This window comes from Chanos chanos, chromosome 5 (assembly GCF_902362185.1).
Source record: "Chanos chanos chromosome 5, fChaCha1.1, whole genome shotgun sequence".
In the NCBI taxonomy this organism is placed as follows: Eukaryota; Metazoa; Chordata; class Actinopteri; order Gonorynchiformes; family Chanidae; genus Chanos; species Chanos chanos.
Genome location: NC_044499.1, coordinates 7,855,756 through 7,878,284, shown reverse-complemented (window position 1 = coordinate 7,878,284; position 22,529 = coordinate 7,855,756). Strand labels below are relative to the sequence as shown.

The 22,529-nt window shown below is 36.7% G+C and overlaps 2 gene segments (V, D, J or C); both read left to right on the top strand.

The window, feature by feature from the left end:
• The first annotated feature begins 14,027 nt into the window (after positions 1-14,027).
• Positions 14,028-18,563, top strand: LOC115811401 (T cell receptor alpha variable 40-like). The segment is given in 3 exon segments: positions 14,028-14,067; positions 14,280-14,563; positions 18,492-18,563. Coding segments are annotated over 3 exon segments (396 nt in total).
• Positions 18,564-21,310: 2,747 nt separating this feature from the next.
• On the top strand, positions 21,311-21,843 carry LOC115813118 (T cell receptor alpha variable 5-like; the record flags this gene model as incomplete). The annotated part of the segment is given in 2 exon segments: positions 21,311-21,350; positions 21,554-21,843. Coding segments are annotated over 2 exon segments (330 nt in total), but the record flags the coding sequence as incomplete, so codon positions are not given.
• Positions 21,844-22,529: the final 686 nt, after the last annotated feature.

The following is a 22,529-nucleotide window of genomic DNA, read 5'->3' as shown; positions in this document are numbered from 1 at the left end:
ATTAAAGCTCATTAACCTGTGATACTGTGAAAGTTGTTAAATTGGAGTTTTAACAGCAGTCACACAGCTGTCACTTCTATAGAACTGTGAACCTACAATGTGAGAACAAAAATGTCCTTGTTGATGAAAGTATTGGGCCATCAGATGATGAGACCACTATAAGAAGAGTCTGTAGCACTGAAATGCTCTTATGATACAAACAGCAACCATGTTCACCTTCACTGGTTCAGACAGCAGCCAAAAGGAGCATTTCAGTTTGTAGTGTATAACACAGACTTGGATGCAGAGCATAAGGCTGTTAGCTGTGTGGTTAAAAGCCTCATGTACAGCCTTTGCTCTAATATAACAGTATGAAAGCCAAATAAGAGACTAGTTTAGGCACAACCAATTGCTATTGCATGGAAGAAAATTGTAAGGGATTGTGAAATCAATACACTACTGATGTATTTTTGATGTAAACAATATATGTTGATTGCTATTTTTGTTTTTGAAAATGTATTCTTTGTAGTGCTAAAAGATTAAATTGAAAGACCTCAGTTCATTCTCACAAAGTTTTCTAATGTGGCTGATCAGACCAAAACACCATGACGTTAGCACAGAAGACAGCATCAAGTGACCAGTGACACAGTGCCCTGAGGACAAAAGAAAAATGTGTTCATAAGGACTATAAATATAAACTATATACTTGGAAAACATTTGTACGTTCCAAGAAATGGAGAATCACACTGAAGGAGAATGGAAGTCATTTTTCATAATGAGAACAACTTTAAATTCAGGAGAGGAGGGGCTTGACAGGCAAAGGCAGCCAAAGTGATCACTCTAAACATCACAGAGAGATTGTAGGAAAGATTCAAGTGATTCAGTGTTCACTCTCACTCTTCTCAGCTTCATCTGCGATAATCTGCAATGATCTTCCATACAGTTCTTTTACTCACGGTCTTACCAAGTAAGTAGTAATTAAAGATATGATTGGTAATCTCTATTTTGCAGTACATGCTATATATGTCTTTATCATAAATAGTCAGTTATAGTCATGGATTCAGTGCTGAACTGTTTAGAACTGAAACAATTCCCTATTTATCATATTTACAGGTTTCAGTCATGGAAATGCCATCACATCAGCTCAAACTGAGGTGTATGATGTGGAGGGATCCACAGTGTCTTTGTCCTGTAACTACTCTGCAACCAGCTATACTGGTACCACTTTACACTGGTATTGTCAGTATCCCCCATCAGCTCCCCAGTTCCTGCTTCTCATTTTAGAAAGATTAAAAGAGGCAAAGAATTCTGAGCTGGACAGTCGACTGACTACAAAAGTTATTCCAGAGAAAAAAGAAGTGAAACTGGAGGTTTCCTCTGTTACAGTCATGGACTCTGCACTGTATTACTGTGCCCTGCAGCCCACAGTGACAGGAAACCAAACAGCACCATGCAAAAAACATGAAGTAGTAGACTAAGCCATCCTATGGAGGAATGTGTAGCTACCTGACAAGATGTTCACTCCCCAGATGGAGTGACAGTTGTTTGACATAAAAAGCTGTCTGAGAGGTGGTAGCATAAAATACTCCTAAAAACACACTGGTACGTTCAAATGTCAAGAATCGCGATGTCAGACTCATGACTGAGTGTTAAACAAACATAAAGAGTACATCAGAGACATGAATGCAAAGGGATTGACACTCCAAAGGGATGAACACTGCGTTAACCTCAAGCATTAACACACATTTCACATGATATAGACACCCCAAAACCAATGAATTTTGTTCAAATCATCAATGAAAAACCATGTCAAAGCTCATAAAATGATTGGAATAAATATTCTGGCCGGTCTCCCTTCAACAAATTAAGTCATTTGTTAAATCACAGACGCCTCACCATTCCATGTGTTGATGTGCAGTACTGACATTAACCACAAGGAGGAAGCATTGCTCGGTTTGTCACAGGAGCTCGCACTGAAAAGACCCTCTTATATGTTGTTTCATATATAATTGTGGAGTCAAATATTAGAAAAACCATTCAGACACACAGAGAATCTGTGGAACAGCTTCAACTGTTTGAATGACATCTCACTGTATGATGAGAGCTGTACTGACAAACTGGATAAAATTTATATTATTCCAGTGCTAATGTAAGATCTGCGTAAATGGATTGTGAATGGCAATTAGCTATTGTCTTTTTTCATTAAAGAGCCTCTATTTCTCCAGTACGCTGTAATCATTACATTACCAGAGCTTTACTGTTTATGGAGTTGTGGTAGCAGACACATGTTAAAGGGGAGGGTTGTAAGATTGGGGAGTTAAGCTCCTCCTCACTGACACTAGAGCAGACTTACCTTGTCAAAATGATGAAGACAGACTGAGTGTTTCTAAACTCTATTCCACTTATTGCTTTCATCATTCCTGTTCTCTCTGTTACTCATTAAAATAACACCTAAATGATGAGACACTGGCTGAGAAATGTATTTCTTTTTTCTGTTGTTTGTGTTGGTAAGAAATCGTCTGTATTCTATTGTGGTTGTTATCGTTGCTCTTTGAGAGACAGTGCTGTTTATCTCTGACCAGTTCTTATGTTCCCACAGAGATGGGCACAGGGGCAGACCAAGTCCATCAGCCAGACAGGGAAGTGACTGGAACTGAAGGAGGACAAATAACATTAAACTGTTCATATGACACAACCAGTACATCACCGGATCTCTTCTGGTACATTCAACGAACAAATGATTTCCCTAAATACATTCTTAGAAGAGACACTTACAGTGGTAGGGATAATGGAGCAGAGTTCAAGAAAACATTTCACTGTGAACTTAATTCAAAAACAGTTCCTCTGACAATCCAGAAGCTGGAAGTGTCTGACTCTGCTGTGTACTACTGTGCTCTGAAGCCCACAGTGACTACAGGATGTTCACCACTCAGTCAAAAACCAAAGGTTTACCAAATACCAAAGATACCAAAGGTGTCATGTCTCCAAAACTGTTCAAACTTAGCGAGTGTTATGTTTTATGGCACTTAAGTACTGAAAATGCTTGTAGGCTTCATTGACATAAAGTGACTGAATCAATTCCATACCCGAGTATATCAGTTCAAATCAACCAATTTCTTTCACTATTCCACCTTCATAAGTAAATCTAATGTAATGAAAGTGTGGTTTAGTAATTTAACCACTAGACTGTATCATCTAAGTGGTCACATTCTGCAGCTGAGGTATTCAGTTTTCCTTTAGTCTGTAGGATGTGTGATAGATAATATTCACTTCCATTAGTCTGATCCTTTTCTTCACCAATCCATAAATCAGAGTTAGTGCTATATAAATTCTCTCTCTCTCTCTCTATTTAAGTTCCCTCTTTTTTCTTGTAAATCTGAAAATATTTTTGGAGCCAGTTTCTTTGACGTTCAGATGCTGCATGTGTCCATCTGCTCAAATGTACATCCACTCCTGATATAAAAAGACAAGAGGTTTATACTGTCTATAAAATACATCATTTTATGGAAAATGTATAGTCACTTCACATGAATGGTGCTGAACATAACACAAACTCGCACACACAAACAGGTAATCTGAAAAAGACCATACCTGTATGATTTTATGGAAATGCTGATACACACACACACACACACACACACACAGTTACATACTGAACAAACAGAGCCAGAGAAAAGAAAAAAGAAAATTCATCAGAGAATAAGAATATTTTAGTCATGTACATTAGTCATGCATCTACTGTTTTATCAGTTTTTCTAAGAAAACAAAGAAAAATTCACATTAGATTTGAATGAAGTATGGTTATTGTTGTGGATGAGAGGAGGGGCTTAAAATACACTTTCAACATACAGACTGGGTTTATTTTAAGTGGATTCAGTGTCTCTCTGTTGACCTCTATGACAATGTTACTTTGTACAATTGTTTTTCTCACAGTCTTTCTGTGTAAGTAGTTTGCTCTCTTTGAGTTGTTTGTTCAACTGATATTTTAAGATATACATATTGTCTTAAAGCAGGTATTTTTTTTTTTGAAGGATGTGTAATGTGCCGGTATTTTTAATACTAACCTTGTTCAGTTGACAATGTTCATTTTTATGCTTAATCGTTTTGAAAACAAAATATTTTCACATTTGTAGGTTTCATTCATGGAAATACCATCACACCAATGCAAACGGGGGTGTATGATGTGAAGGGATCCACAGTGTCTTTGTCCTGTAACTACTCAGGTGACCCAGGTTCCTATTTACACTGGTATCGTCAGTATCCCAGATCAGCTCCCCAGTTCCTGTTACTTATTACAGAGAGCTCCAAAGAGCCACAGAATTCAAAGTTGGACCCTCGAGTGACTTTAAAAGTCAACAAATTGGATAAACAAGTGGATTTGTTGATCTCCTCTGCTGAAGCGACAGACTCTGCAGTGTATTACTGTGCCTTGCAGCCCACAGTGACAGGAAACCTAACGACACTGTACAAAAACCTGACATCAGAGAAGCACTTTTGCTTTTTGTGTGTTTGCTATTTGCCGTGGTGGTAGGCCCTGTTTGGTAAGGCCCTGTCCCTAGTTAGAGATGTTCTAGATGTGTTATTTTGGTCTTCAGGCATACAGTTCTCACATGCTGACAATGGTCAGGATATAAGAGCTGAACACATAGTAACCCAGATTGAACCTCCTCAACCCAGAGTACATTAACCTCTGAGTTTTCTTTGTTTTGTACATGTTCTTCCAATTCAGTTACTTTGACAACTGGGTGTAGAAAACTATACTCAGATCTGTCAGCAAATCTTTACTGTTGTATAAAACTAAGGTTGATACCCTCAGATAGGTCTGCACAGATACACTCTTGTTGGAGGAGATGATGACCTTGAGTAGAAAGAGAAATTTAAAGCAACTATGTGTTACAATCAGAATGGCCCCTTTTAGACTCAGTATGTGAGTAAAGCTACATCCTACTGTGACAACAGCCTTTTTAAATGCTTAACTAACAAACCCATAGACCATTGTCCATTGTCCAAATGAGTGTCTTTGCTGAAGGTGACATATTTAGGCCTCACAACACGGTATATATCAATCAAACAATCTATGGAAAGAATGGAATTCAATCCATAAAAATACAGATGGAGTATCATGGGATGAATTAAGATTTAATAGCCATCAAACTTGACTTTTCTTGAAAAACTTTTAAATTCAAACAGAAAATGTGAGCAAAATATTAAAGATAGACAATGAAATAAAAGATATCAAATTGAAAGAATATGAACATATAGCTCTTGTGAAGTGAACATTTACTTTAATTTGGCTTAGATTTATAAAACACTTTCAATTATGATTTCAATTGAATTGTAATTCCGTCCAGAGTTAAGTTGTAAATGAAGACAACACAGAGAGTTCAGAACACCACAGAACAGGAACTTCCTGATCCTGAGTGTGTGTCTCATGAATTTATTCACTGTAGATTTACTGAAACAAACACACACAGACCAACAGCCCAGAACGCTGTGAGAATACACACACATCTGATCTACATATTCAACATGGAGAAATCACTCTTACTGATTCTCATCATGACATCAGGTAAAATATAATCATGAATTCCACGAAGTATGTCTTTTTACATGTAGACACATTTATCTTGTCTCACACAGCTCCAGAGTAAATGTTTAGCAGTATTTGAAACCTTTCATTTTTGGAGAAAATTTATCACATTGCAGCTGTCTTCATCTCAGTTTCACTTTTCTGGACAGGTCTCTGTGCAGGTGACAAAATTGGACCAAGTGATGGAAACAATGTTGTGAGAACAGAGGAGCAATCTGTAACACTGAAATGTTCATATAGCACAACCAGTAGCTACCCTCGGCTTTACTGGTACAGACAGTATCCTAACACAGCTCCTCAGTATTTATTGTATAAAGGGGCCAAATCAGCGAGTCGTGTTCAACATACCTCTGATTCTCGGTATGGATCACAGACAACTGACACATCTACTGAACTCACTATTAATAAGGTAACTGTGGCAGATACAGCTCTCTACTACTGTGCTCTTAGAGATGCCCAGTGATACAAAATCATTGAGAAGTCAAACAAAAACTAATCCACATTATTTCCTTTGAAGCCATACACATCAAAGTAACAGTTTCAACCATACTTTTATGAACAGTCCTTTTGAAGATAACAAGTGTGGTAACACCTGTTCCTCAGTTTACAGTGGGAAGACACTGTGAAATAGTTTAGACACACCTAAATGCACAAACAATACTTCTGCTCAAATAAACCTTTAAATGTTCATTTAAGCCCAGATTTCTACCTCTTTGCAAAACTTCACCGAAAGTGAAAATGAAGATGCCAATTTTATCACATTTAAAAATGTGTCATTTTTGAGTGAAGAGGTAAACAAGTGCAGAAATGTTCCAAGTTTAGTTGGAACATTTTTCAAATAAAAAAAATAATAATTAAATTTGGAAGGTAAAAGATATACAATAAAATATTAAATAATGTTATTGGCTATGAGACACAGTGACAGTGCTTAGATCTCTTAAAGACATGCTTATAAGATCTGAGGACAAATTCGCAAAGGTCTCATATAGAATTTAGAGATAAATATGAAGAGCCACAGGTTTGTTTTCTTTGATCTCTCTCCATAAACAGAGAACAAAATATAAAAATCATACTTTTGACTGCTGTGTTCATGTGTGAATTATAACATACTTGTTGTTTCACCATGGTATTTTAGCTTAATAATCCTTACTGTGAATGTACAATGGCTGTTCTGCAATACAATGTATCATTTTTAAGGAGAAATCTACAGGGAAGAGGAGGGAAATCATTTCTCAGAGAGTGAAAGTCAACATCTGAGTGTCTTTAGTTCATATTTTGAGGAGGGGTTTAGATGACGCTGAACTGAGGTGATGTCAGAAATGTTGTAGGAATGATTCACACTGTACTCAGTCTCACTCTGTTCTCCTCTTCTAAAATGCTGCTCTACACACTCATTCTGATCACTGCTTTGTCAGATAAGTAGTTTAATATTTATTACCGTATAGTCCTACTGTTCATCGCATCTTCTGTCATTAGTTTTATAAAGATTATATCTGATTGTAGATATTCTTTTAGTAAAGCTATTCAAAGAATGTTTAGCATGTAACAGCAATTACAAAAAAAAAAAGTCAGTATTTGTAATTTCAAATTCGCAATTAAATTTAAATTTCTGTCTGACAGGTTTCAGTGATGGAAATGACATCACACCAGACCAAACTGAGGTGTATGGTGTGGAGGGCTCCAGGGTGTCTCTGTCTTGTAAATATTCCTCAGCATGGACTTTATACTGGTATCGTCAGTATCCCAGTTCAGCCCCTGAGTTCATACAGCTCATTGCAGATGGAGAAAAAGAGGCAGCAAAATCTAAACTGGACCCTCGACTGTCTGTTCAACTGAAAGAGAAAAATCAAGTGAATCTGGAGATCTCCTCTGCTGCAGTAACAGACTCTGCACTGTATTACTGTGCCATGAGGCCCACAGTGACAGGAAACCAAACTACAATGTACAAAAACCTGACAAGTGAACAAACTTCCTGAGAAATGTATTCTATTATAAGTGATTTTCATTTTCTTTACAATGGGACTAATGTGAAGCACATCAGACACAGTGATTCAACTTCTATACTATCATAGACTCCAACACTGTCCTATCAAAACTTGAATGGAAATTAATCTAACAGAAGATCTGAGCGGTGTGAAATGTACTTAGGTCCATTGTCTCATCACTACTACATCTGACTACATACCCAGATCTTAACAGCGGCATGAGAACTATGCTCAACACTTTGTGGTTCACTTCACTAAACAACACTAAAAACACTAAACATCACTAAAAAACAGTTTGATCATTGGTGAAAATCACACAAAACTATATCACTAAAGAACTTCATGATAAATCAGATATAGGAATAGTAGGCATAATCTGTATCATCCTTTTTACATGGTTGTTATCGCTGACGTTTATGGCCCCTTAAAATAAATGTAGTCTGTTAGCTCCACAAGAGTAACTAATCCATTATGACAAGACACATAAGAGTCAAAATAATGAAAGTTCTTATTCAGTGAAACACAGTGACACAATACAAAAACTGCTGTGGAGAGCATTGTGGCAGTTCAGCCACTAGGTGGCATCATTGAAGCGTCTACATTTCAAAGACATACTCCCTAATGCAATCTGACATCAATCTGTTAGAATCAGATTCTACTAACGACACTGAGGACAAAGAGTGAGAGGAAAAATAAACAAAATTTTAGACAAAATAATTGAAAGCAGCAAGATCTGGAGAAAACTCTTTGGAGAGAATTCAAACTACACTGTAGAGTAACAGAACAGATCTTAACATTACCTTGAAGATAAACACAGCAACAATTTACACGTATCTTAACTGAAACTACTGGATCACTCTCAGCTCTGTATTCAGTATTCATCACTCTCTTGAGTGAAGAGGAGGAGCTATAGACAAACACTGACACTCCATATCACAGAATCATCATAAACTCACTGTAGTGAGTTTATGTTTATGAACATCAGTCTCTGCTCTGATCTTATACTACACCATGATGTTAATTCACATCATTCTTCTCTTTGTAGCACGCACAGGTATAAATTTGTTTTGATTCAATTATGCTTTGTTAATTAACACATAGTTATTAATTACTGAAAATCACGTGTATTTTCTTAAAGTTCAAAAATCAGTTTATGCTGTGTATTTTGTAAAATAAAACAATAAGACTTTATGCACATATTGTTTTTGCAGGTGCTAAAGATGTAATCACACCATTCGCTGATGTAAAACAAGTGATGGAAGGGGAAAATGTTAAAATTTCATGTAACTACACTGGTTCTGCTTATGGTCTTCACTGGTACCGTCAGTACTCTGGTTCACAACCACACTTCCTCATTCTGGATTATTCAGGAGCCATAAGAAAAGCTGAACCTCCAATTCCTGGGATTTCCATGAACCACACAAAGGCAGAGAAATCTGTGGATCTGTTGATCTCCTTTGTTAAAGTGACAGACTCTGCACTGTACTACTGTGCCCTGGAGCCCACAGTGACAGGAAACCTTACTGTACTTTATAATAACCTGTCTACAGTTTCAAATGGATAATTGTTGGAAAATTGCATTATGTGTATTAGTATTGGTATTTGATTTTGTGAAACGATTTGACAGAATGTCAAAATTTATTATCAAAGCACAAAGCTATGGACTGGGAGATAGAGTAAGAGTTTTTAAAATCCATAATCCTTCTGAAAAAATCTAAAAGAAGTGAAGAAACAATTCTCCCTCAGATATGTTCTGACAGGGCTCTTAGACATATGAGGAGTGATGATAGAATTGAATAATCTTCAGAGTTTAGTCAGCATTCCAAAGTCTTTGATGAAACTATAATGTGCTTCATTGACAGGCAGCCTGGGGTGAAGACAGAGGTGAAGTGAATTAACTGATGGGACTTGATACACTTCAGTTGAACCCTAATAATAATCAACAAAACCTTTTTACAAACCACATATTATACAGAAAGACTTATTGTAACATTTAATATTGGTTGAGAAAATATGGTGGTCATTTCAGACGATAACAAATAAGAACTGAAACAATTTCACCGTTCAGGTAACATAATGGGAATATCATCACGACAAAGCCAACCTGCTCTGTAGAATGTGGAATGTTCCAGAGTGTCTATGTCAGGTATCTACTCTTTGTGTTTCTTGCTTCATGCTGGCATCTCCTGTTAATTTTACAAATAAAATTTATCATATCAGTTTGTTCTAAATATATCCATATCCAATATTGTATAAAAAATTGAATAAGAAAAGGTAGGTGTTCTCTGAGATATGCTCATATTCTTTTTTTTAAGGTGAATTGGTGATGATATGTAAAAACATATAATATATACACAGTGTTGAACCATATATAGAGAAGATTATGTGTAAACAGTAAACAGCATAGTCTCCTCGATTCCAGTTTACCTGAAGCTGAGGTTGTGAAATTTTTCTGATCTACATAGATATTCATATACATTATTACATTATTATGTATCACAATGCAGATTGTGCTGTGACCTGATCATATTTTGCAGCATTAAATATATCCTTGATTTATCAAATTGAAATGTTTGGTCTTTCTTTAAATGGCCACTGGGGGGTGATATTTACTCACTCACTCACTCACTCACTCACTCACTCACTCACTCACTCACTCATTATCAAAGCTTACGTACTCACTCATTATCTAAGCTCACATACTCAATCATTATCTAAGCTGCTTATCCTAATTAAGGTTGCGGAGGGTGCTAGAGCCAATTCCAGCATTCACTGGGTAAAAGGCCAGGAAACATCCAGGACAGGTTGCCAGTCCATCGCACGGCAGACACACAGACAAACACATTCATGCACTCATTCATACCTAGGTGCAATTTAGTATCTCCAATCCACCTGACCTGCATGTCTTTGGAGTGTGGGAGGAGTCTGGGAGGGAACCCATGCAGACAAAAGGAGAACATGCAAACTCCACACAAAGAGGACCCTGTACCCACTGCACAGTTATTGGACCTGTTGTTGACATTTTCATGTCATGTCTGTACATCTCTATTATAGCAGAATCCTGAAAAGATACATTAATTTCTATATTAATATAGCTCTGGATGAAAGCATCATAAAGAACACGACAAGCCATACTTTAGTTCAAGAGCGAGATTATCAACACATGACAGTTTAGATCATAGGTTGAGAGTTTTTCTGTGTAGACAGAGAGGAGCCTGGGGTGTGGAGTAAAAAAGAGGGAGGTACAAAGGTGGGTTGGGAGAGAAGGGAAGTGGAGTTCTATTTGTTTTCTGGTTGTTTTGGTTTCTGACAAATTGTACTGACAGAACTGGATGAGAGACAGTGATGATGAGGCACTGGCTGAAGATTTTACTTCTTACAATTCCATTATGCTTTGGTATGGTTTTGCATTGAACTTACTTATTCATTCCGTATGTGAATATTCTACACATTCAATACAATGTAGTCAATATGTTTGTCTTTTTACAGAATGCAGAGGGAAGGACTCAGTTAAACAACCAGATACTCCTATAATCAGTTCTGAAGGTGGACAAGCAATACTCAGCTGTGAATATGAAACTGCCTATAGTAATCCAGATCTTTTCTGGTACATTCAACGTCCAAACGACCTCCCTAGATACATGTTGAGAAGGGACAAGTATGGTGGGGAAAACAGTGATGAATTCATAAAGAGATTTAACGCCAGTTTCAAGACTATCAGTTCCACTGATACAAAGATATTTCCTCTGGCAATCCAGGATGTGAGTGTGTCTGACTCTGCTGTGTACTACTGTGCTCTGAGGCCCACAGTGACAACAGGATGCTCAACACTCAGACAAAAATGTAGAAGAGTTCAAAATATCGAAGATATTTTCAGAACATTAAATGTCCATGCTTCCAAAATGATTAAAGCATAATAAGTTTTATCTTTTAAAGCATTTAGAGAGGAAACACATTAGTACCAAAAAGAAGAAACTGGTCACAGTTGTCCATAATTTTAATTACATCGTCACCCATATTATGTTAAATTTTGATATTGGATTTACCATGATGTTTGAATTTGCACATTTCAATATCAACCACAAGGGAGCAGCACTAGACACACACCAGTTTGATCTATGTAAACAAATTCACCATTGTTTTTTGTTTGTTTTGTTTTCTTTTCTTTGTTTGTTTGTTTGTTGTTTTCTGCCTTTGCTATTTGCTGTGCTGGTAGGCTCACTTTGGTTTGTTATAAAGATGCCTGAGATTTTCTTTTCTTTTGTCAGTTCTCACAAGCTGACAATAGTAAGGGTGTGAGAGCCGAACACATAGCAACCCAAACTGAACATCCTCGACCCAGAGTCCATTAACCTCTGAGTTTTCTTTGCACATGTTCCTCCAGATCAACTGCTTTGACAGGTAGAAAAATATTTTCTTCAACACATATCTGTCAGTATATCTCTACTGTTGTATACAACTGACAAGTTGGTTTCCCTCAGAAATGTCTGCACAGATACACTCTAGCTGGAGGAAAGGATGACTTTGAATAAAAAGAAAAATTTAAAGCAGATATGTACTAAAATCAGAATGACTCCCTTCAGAGTCAGCATGTGTGTAAACTTACATCCCACTGTGACATCAGCCCTTATGAGACCAACAAACCAACAAACCATTGTCAGATGGCCCTGTGATAATGTAATAATAAGCAATGTCATATTTTACTGGTATAAAAGTATCCTGATAGGGCTCATATTTGTTTTACTGTGTAAAGGCTTTGTATCATATAGTCATGTTTCATGACGGCTCTGACACTCAGCTTCATTCAACTGTGTCCAAAACATTAACTCATGATTCAAAGTGTAACTATGACAGTTATTTTTTGAATGCACTATGTGATTACACTTGAATGTACTATGTGGGAACACTTTAGAGTTCAGAACACCACAGAACAGGAACTTCCTGATCCTGAGTGTGTGTCTCATGAATTTATTCACTGTAGAGTTACTGAAAGAGACACACACAGACCAACAGCCCAGGACAGAGTGAGAATAAACACACATCTGATCTACATATTCAATATGGAGAAATCACTCTTACTGATTCTCATCATGACATCAGGTAAAACATAACCATGAATTCACAGAGTGTGACATTTTATTTACATAGATACATATTGTCTAACACAGCTATCCTAGCAATATTTAAAACATTTTATTTTGTGAGGAAAACATCACATTTTGGTTGTCTTCATTTCAACTTCACTTTTCTGGACAGGTCTCTGTACAGATGACAAAATTGGACCAAGTGATGGAGACAATGTTGTCAGAACAGACGAACAATCTGTAACACTGAAATGTTCATATGACACAACCAGTGACTACCCTTGGCTTTACTGGTACAGACAGTATCCTAACACAGCACCTCAGTATTTATTGTATAAAGGGGCCAAATCAGAGAGTGATGAAAAACATACCTCTGATTCTCGGTTTGAATCACAGACAACGGACACATCTACTGAACTCACTATTAATAAGGTAACTGTGGCAGATACAACTCTCTACTACTGTGCTCTTAGAGATGCCCAGTGATACAAAGTCATTGAGAAGTCGTACAAAAACTAATCCACATTATTTCTTTTGAAGCCATAAACATCAAAGTAATAGTTTCAACCACAGTTTTATCAAATATACACAACGAGCCCTTGGAAGATAACAAGTGTGGTAACACCTGGTCCTAATTTTACCGAGGGTAGACACTGTGAAATAGCTTAGACATACCTAAATGCACAAATAAAAAACGTCTGCTCAAATAAAACCTTTTAATGCTCATTTAAGCCCTGACTTCTTCCTCTTTGCAAAACTACACAGAAAGTGAAAACGAAGATGCCAATTTTATCGCATTTAAAAGTGTGTTATTTTTGAATGAAGAGGTAAACAATGCAGAAATGTTCCAGGTTTAGTTGGAACATTTTTCAAATTAAAAAAATAGTTACATTTGGAATGTGAAAGATATAGAATGAAATATTAAATAATGTTATTGGCTATGAGACCCTGTGACAAAGTTCAGATCTCTTAAAGAGATGCTTAGGAAATCTGAGGACAAATTAACGATATGCTTATATAAAATTATAGAGAGAAATATGAAGAGCCACAGGTTTGTTTTCTTTGGTCTCTCTCCATAAACAGAGAACGAAATATAAAATTCATGTTTTTGACTGCTGTGTTCATGTGTGAATTATAACATACTTGCCAATTTTACCATGCTATTTCAGCTTAATTAGCCGTACTGTGAATGTACAATGGCTGTTCTGCAATACGGTGTATCATTTTAAGGAGCAATCCACATTTCTCAGAGAGTGAAAGTCAACATCTGAGTGTCTTCAGTTCATATTTTGAGGAGGGGTTTAGATGACACTGAGCTGAAGTGATGTCAGAAATGTTGTAGGAATGATTCACACTGTACTCAGTCTCACTCTGTTCTCCTCTTCTAAAATGCTGCTCTACACACTCATTCTGATCACTGCTTTGTCAGGTAGGTAGTTTACTATTTATGACCTTATTGTCCTACTGTTAATCACATCTTCTGCAATTGCTTTCACAAAGATTGTATCAGAATGAAGATATTGTTTTAGTAAGTCTCTGAAAAGTAGTATTAGCATGTAACAACAATTAAAAAAAAAGAAATAAAAAGTGAATATTTGTAACATTCAAATTTGCAGTTAAGTTTAAATGTCTGTCTCACAGGTTTCAGTGACGGACAGGACATCACACCAGACCAAACTGAAGTGTATGATGTGGAGGGCTCCAATGTGTCTCTGTCCTGTAAATATTCCTCAGCACTGACTTTATACTGGTATCGTCAGTATCCCAGTTCTGCTCCCCAGTTCATACAGCTCGTTGTAGATGGAGCAAAAGACGCAGCAAAATCTAAGCTGGACCCTCGACTGTCTGTTCAACTGGGAGAGAAAAATCAAGTGAATATGTTGATCTCCTCTGCTGCAGTAACAGACTCTGCACTGTATTACTGTGCTATGAGGCCCACAGTGACAGGAAACCCAATTATACTGTACAAAAACCTGTGAACAAATTTTCTGAGAAACGTGTTCTATTATATGAGTATTTCTTTCTTTTTTTCTTAATGGGACTATTGTGAAGCACATCAAACACAGTGATTCAACTTCCACACCATCACAGACTCCAACACTGTCCTATCAACACTTGAATGGAAATCAATCTAACAGAAGATATGAACAGTATGAAATGTACTTAGCTCTACTATCCCATCAAAACCACATATTCTATGAATGCATACTACATACCCAGATCTTAACAGCCATATGAAACATCATGAAACAACAAATGGAGCTGTTGATGAGTGAGTCCTCTACTAACTCCTCTACTCATGTTAAAGTCACTTCAGGGAAAGATTCATATATATATATAATATAAAATAGATTCTCCAACACCTGATATTCTTTGATTTACAACTGAAGTGTTTAAAGTATGTATATGTTATATAGAATGCTTAAGTAAATGATCTTACAGAACCAGGCATGGCTGATCACCTCCAGGTTTGGTGACAATCATTGAATTTATCGTTTATACAAAGCTGACATTGTTATAAAAGATGAAGAGAACATCATGTCAGAAGGCGGAGTCAGTGTTAATGCTCCTCCCCACTATATCACTATGTAGTGAACTAGAGAATCAAAAGGAGGCAGAAATAACCAGGAAGGCATCCACACATCACTGACTTATTCACAATAAACTCTCTGTTCGTTTTCAGTCATACTACTCAGCAGTTATGGATTTTTGGTTCAGAAAAATTCTACTTTTCACTGCATGTTTTGTGGGTATGTCATTCATTTATCGTTTACAAATATTTAATAAAATATATTTCGAATCTTGGATGTCAAAAAAAAAAAAAATTGTTGATGTTTTAATTTATATTTGATTGCAGAATGTAAAGCACAGGACAGTGTTGATCAACCAACCAGACAACAAACTGCATATGAGGGTGGCACAGTGACACTAAACTGTACATTTACAACTACTGATACATACCCATATCTCTTCTGGTACCAACAAAAACCAAATGGATTTCCTAAATACATGCTGAAGAGTTATTCTGGACAAACAGAAAAAACAGATGAGTTTAAGGACAGATTTCATGCTGAGCTTAAAACATCATCAGTTCCTCTGAGAATTGAGAGTCTGCGTGTGTCTGATTCTGCTGTGTATTACTGTGCTCTGAGGCCCACAGTGACAGGAAACTAATGTACACTGTACAAAAACATGACATGACTTAGAAAATCTTCACTGCGTTTTACTGATCAGACAGATACACTTGTGCTGCAAATATGTCTTGGAAGTAGACATAAATAATATTCTTAAAAGTGCATTGAGAAAGATAATTGATGCTTTAATTGCTCAGTTGACTCAAAATTGCATTCACAGAAAAGAAGAAATAAAGAAATAAAAATAAGGTATGAAGTGTTCTTATAACTTAACAGAATAACACTCCTTTCCACAATTTATGATTTGATATATATATATATATATATATATATATATATATATATATGTATGTATGTATGTATGTATGTATGTATATATATAAATCACTAATTATCCAATCTGACTTACTCATGTTCAATAATGATATGGCTTTGTCTTCACACTTATCATGAAATATCCAGCCTTTTCTCTTCCTGGTAGTGAGGGGAAATCAAGAATCTATTACGATCACTTTTGTGGCAAGATGGAGAAACCCCCCCACAATTTCACCATCTCTCTGTTACTGAACTCTGTCAGGTTCATATGTTTTGCAATGTCTGCAGATTTATGAATATTTCCTGAACATTGAGAGAGATTATTTTCAGTCAGTGTATAAAATGTTCCACAGGGAGGCAGTATAATAATGTACCAATCCAAGTTCACACTTCTAATGCTAATGTTCTCAAAATGAACAGAGACTCGACTTCAAATGTGAACTGACCTCACGGTTATCACAATTTTATAACCCCAAATTTTTCTTCAACCACCTCTAGTCATTTAGTATAAAAATAACTATTTTTGTGTGTTGAAACATTCATTCATATTTTGGTTATTTTAGACTAAAGTGGAGCATGGTAGTTCTCTTTCAGTTTGGTAAAGGATTAGGAAAAAGAAGGATAGATTAACATATAAACTGAATTAAGACAAGATATAGGCTTTTTGCAAGATACACCTTAATTATTGATAACAGTGCAGTTATTATCAATAAAAATGACATGTGAAAAAAGACTCTAAAAAGATTTTTTATATAAGAAATACATTCATTAAGAGTATTTGGTGCTTTAATAGGGTTCACAAAACAGCAGAAGCTGGTCAGTATTATCCATGTCAGTGAAAGTCTAACAGCTTCAGTGCTGAATTATTCCATGGTTAAGATGTTGTTTTCTGACCTTAGATGTGAACAGTTTTAGAGTCCTGGGCTTTGTAGTAGATGTTGTTTCTATAATTTATTTTCTGAGAGGCCACAGATCAGAAATGTTTTGAACAGATTTTTCATTAATTTATTCACTTACCAAAGGAAGTAATTTAGTGGCAGACTCATGACCAAGAGAGACAGGATGCACTATCTCAGGTCATGAATGAGTTTTTCACTTGACCAGAAGGAGACAAATGAGGGTGACTAGTCTTCTCCTCTCTTCTCTTTCCTTTATGAATTATGCTTTTTGATCATTAAAATACACAGAGCTGAAGTGATCACCATACAGGTTGGGCTTATTCAAGCTGAGCTCAGGTGTCTCTCTGTTGACCTCTATGACAATGTTACTTTGTACAATTGTTTTTCTCACAGTCCCTCCTGGAAAGTTGTTTTGCTGCTTTCGCTTGTCCTTTGTTTAACTGATATTTCAAGAGATTTGTATTGTCTTAAAGCAGGTATTTTGTTTCATTTTAAAGTAGATTCTGTGGTGTGCCAGTGTTTTTTATACTGACATTGTTCAGTTGACAATGTTCATTTTCGTGTTTAATTGTTTTTGAAAACAGAATATTTTCACATTTGTAGGTTTTAGTCAAGGAAATACCATCACACCAATGCAAACTGAGGTGTATGATGTGAAGGGATCCACAGTGTCTTTGTGTTGTAACTACTCAGCTAACCCAGGTTCCTATTTACACTGGTATCAGTATTCCAGATCAGCTCCCCAGTTCCTGTTACTTATTATAGACAGCTCCAAAGAGCCACTGAATTCAAAGTTGGACCCTCGACTGACTTTAAAAGTCAGTCAAGAGAATAAACAAGTGGATCTGTTGATGTCCTCTGCTGAAGTGACAGACTCTGCAGTGTATTACTGTGCCCTGGTGCCCACAGTGACAGTAAACCCATCTACACTGTACAAAAACCTGACATCAGAGAAGAAACAATATGACTTCTGGATATAACACAAAGGCCAGTAACACCTCTCTCTTGTTTCCGTGTTCATACCGATTATTGTTGCCAAGTAATGACTTAAATGTTTACATAGACCTCATATCATCTTCATGTCTTCCCACCTCTATTTCAGTGCATTGGACAACACCAGAAAACGAGAAACTGATCACAGTTGTTCAAAATTTTGATTACATCATCATCTATATTCCAGTCCAGTCATGTTAAATTTTCATATTGGATTTATTGCGGCTACCTGTAGGTTTGAATATCAACCACAAGGGAGCAGCACCAGACACACATTAGTTTGCCCTGGGTTGTAACAACCTCGCCTCCTCCCTCGCCAGTCTCAGCCATTCCGCGCTCAGCGTCGCCGGTCTACTAATCACTGGCCTGATCACTCTCATCCCGCACACCTGCCCTCACTTTAGCCCGATTACACAGCTCCCTATTTAAACCCCTCCGTTGGATCAGTCAGTGCGAAGTCTACACCTTCCTGTGTCTACTGAGCCGTTCTTCTGTTGTGTGTTTTGGAATAGTTCCGTGTTTCCAAGCTTCTCCGTTACCTGTGTGCACTCTCCTCTGGTCTCCTGTTATACCTGTCTGTGTAAAGCTTCTTTCGTTTATTTGATTTATTAAAACCTCAGTTTTGCCTGCACTTGTGTCCTCCGCCTCGGTGCTTCCTGACATTGTTTTGTTGGACATTTTTTTTTACCCTTATTGATTAGTGAGTTTAATTGCAGCTCTGCTGAGCAAAACAAAAAAAAAGATTAGTGAAGTGAAAAGACATTTAGTCATCTGTCATTGTTTCACCTAAACTCTACTGCCTCCCACTTAGCCTGGGAAGTGGCTGTGAGTTCCTCTCTCTAGTCTGGCTTTTGCACTTGCTGTTACTGAAGCTGGATCTGAAAAGCCAAGTGTCCAGACTACATGAAGGCTTGTGGTTCCTTTTTTTGTGTTCTTGTTTGTTTTTTTGCTTTTTGTGTGTTTGCTATTTGCCGTGCTGGTAGGCCCTGTTTGGTTAGGCCCTGTCCCTAGTTAGAGATGTTCTACATTTGTTATTTTGGTCTTTTGGCATACAGTTCTCACATACTGACAATGGTCAGGATATGAGAGCTGAACACATAGCAACCCAGACTGAACCTCCTCAACCCAGAGTACATTAACCTCTGAGTTTTCTTTGTTTTGTACATGTTCTTCCAGTTCAGTTATTTTGACAATTGGGGGTAGAAAACTATGCTCAGATCTGTCAGCATATGATATATAAAACCAACAGGATGGACACCCTCAGATAGGTCTGCATGGATACATTCTTGTCAGAGGAGAGGATGAACTACAGTACAAAAAAAAAAAAAAAATTGTGCAATTGTATGCTACAATGAGAATGGCCCCTTTTAGACTCAGTATGTGTGTAAAGACACATCCAACTGTGACAACAACGTTTTTAAATGCTTAACTAACGAACCCACACACCGTTGTCCACTGTCCAAACGAGCATCATGGTGGAAGGTGACATATTTAGGCCTCACAACACAGCACATACCAATCAAACAATCTATAGAAAGAATGGAATTCAATCCATAAAAATACAGATGAAGCAATATGAGATAAACTAAGATTTAAAAGCCATCAAACTAGACTTTTCTTGAAAAACCTTTAAATTAAAAAAGACAGTGCCAGCAAAGTATTGGAAAAAATAGCCATAAATAATAAAGTACATCAGTTTGTAAGAATTTGAACATGTGGCTCTTGTGCAGTGAACATTTACTTTAATTTGGCTTAGATTTATAAAACACTTTCAATTATGCTTTCAATTTAATTCTAATTCTGTCCAGAATTAAACTGTAAATGAAGAAAACACAGAGAGTTCAGAACACCACAGAACAGGAACTTCCTGATCCTGAGTGTGTGTCTCATGAATTTATTCACTGTAGAGTTACTGAAAGAAACACACACAGACCAACAGCCCAGAACACTGTGAGAATAAACACACATCTGATCTGCACATTCAATATGGAGAAATCATTCATACTGATTCTCATCATGACATCAGGTAAAGTATAATCATGAATTCAGAGAGTGTGACATCTTGCATGCAGAGATGTATAATGTCTCACACAGCTCCAGAGTAAATGATTAGCAATATTTGAAACATTTTTTTTTTGTAGAAAGTTTATCACATCTCAGTTGTCTTCATTTCAACTTCACTTTTCTGGACAGGTCTCTGTACAGGTGACAAAATTGGACCAAGTGATGGAGACAATGTTGTCAGAACAGAGGAACAATCTGCAACACTGAAATGTTCATATAGCACAACCAGTAGCAACCCTCGGCTTTACTGGTACAGACAGTATCCTAACACAGCTCCTCAGTATTTATTGTATAAAGGGGCCAAAATCAGCGAGTCGTGTTCAACATACCTCTGATTCTCAGTATGGATCACAGACAACTGACACATCTACTGAACTCACTATTAATAAGGTAACTGTGGCAGATACAGCTCTCTACTACTGTGCTCTTAGAGATGCCCAGTGATACAAAATCATTGAGAAGTCATACAAAAACTAATCCACATTATTTCCTTTGAAGCCATAAACATCAAAGTAATAGTTTCAACCATACTTTTATCAAAGCAGTCTCTTTGAAGATAACAAGTGTAGTAACACCTGTTCCTCAGTTTATAGTGGGAAGACACTGTGAAATAGTGCAGACATGTAGACATGTATATTTCTACCTGAGTAGAAAGAATTTTTAATCCACATTTAGCCCCAAACTATTTCACCTTTACAAAACAATACCATAAATGAAAATGAACATGCCACTTTTAATAAATTTAAAAGTGTGTAATTTCAGAGAGATTCTGAGTGAGTAATTAATGTTATTGGCTATGAGACGCTATGGCGTTTCCATATATAGTAAAGATACAGGTGCTTAAGTGCTCTGAGGACAAATTAGTAACAGTCTTATATAGAATTTAGATAGAAGTATGGTGAGCCATAGTTTTGTTTTCTTTGGTCTCTTCCGTAAACAGAGAACACAAATTCATAATCATTTCAATTCAAATCTTTTGACGTCTGTGTTCATGTGTGAATTACAACATACTGATTTTGCTAATTAAAATTAGTTTTTCAAATCTGTGAATGTACAATAGCAGTACTGGAAAACAATTTCTGATTTAAAAAAGAAATCCACAGGAAGAGAGAGGAAATCATTTCTCAGAGAATGAAAGTCAACATCTGAGTGTCTTCAGTACATATTTTGAGGAGGGGTTTAGATGACACTGAGCTGAGGTGATGTCAGAAATGTTGTAGGAATGATTCACACTGCACTCAGTCTCACTCTGTTCTCCTCTTCTAAAATGCTGCTCTACACACTCATTCTGATCACTGCTTTGTCAGGTAAGTAGTTTACTATTTATGACCTTATTGTCCTACTGTTAATCACATCTTCTGCCATTGCTTTCACAAAGATTATATCTGAATGAAGATATTGTTTTAGTAAGTCTCTTAAAAGTAGTATTAGCATGTAATAGTAATTTTTAAAAAATGTCAATATTTGAAATATTCAAACTTTCAATCAAATATTAATTTCTGTCTCACAGGTTTCAGTGATGGACAGGACATCACACCAGACCAAACTGAAGTGTATGGTGTGGAGGGCTCCAATGTGTCTCTGTCCTGCAAATACTCGTCAGCACAGATGTTGTACTGGTATCGTCAATATCCCAGTTCAGCTCCCCAGTTCATACAGCTCATTGTAGATAAAGCAAAAGAGCCTGCACATTCTCAACTGGACCCTCGACTGTCTGTTCAACTGAAAGTGAAAAATCAAGTGAATCTGGAGATCTCCTCTGCTACAGTAACAGACTCTGCACTGTATTACTGTGCCATGCAGCCCACAGTGACAGGAAACCAAACTACACTGTACAAAAACCTGACAAGTGAACAAACTTCCTGAGAAACGTGTTCTATTATACGTGAGTTTCATTGTCTTTTCTTTTCAATGGGACTAATGTGAAGCACATCAGACACAGTGATTCAACTTCCACACCATCACAGACTCCAACACTGTCCCATGAAAAGTTGAATGGAAATTAATCTGAAAGAAGACTTCAGCGGTATGAAATGTAGCTCCATTATTCCATCAAAACTACATATGGCTACATGCCCAGATCTCAGCAGCTACTTTAAACATCATGAGAAAATAAAAGAGATGGAGCTGTTTATCAGGTAGTCCTCCACTAACTCCTCTGCTTGTGTGAATGTGACTTCAAGAGAAGATTCATGCATAACATAAAATATAAAATATATTCTCAAACACCTGACATTGTTTGATTTACAACTGCCATCATAAACAAGTGTTTAAAGTATGTATATGTTATATGGAATGTTAATGATCTTGAAGAACCAAGTATGATGAATCACTTCAGTTTTTGGTTTATTGCGTTTTTAGTTTGTACACACATGATGTTGCTGTGAAAGGTGACGTGAACCTCAAGTCAGAGGGTGGAGTCAGTGTTAATGCTCCTCCCCAGTGTGGGACTATGCAATAAAGTAAAAAATCAAAAGGAGACAGGA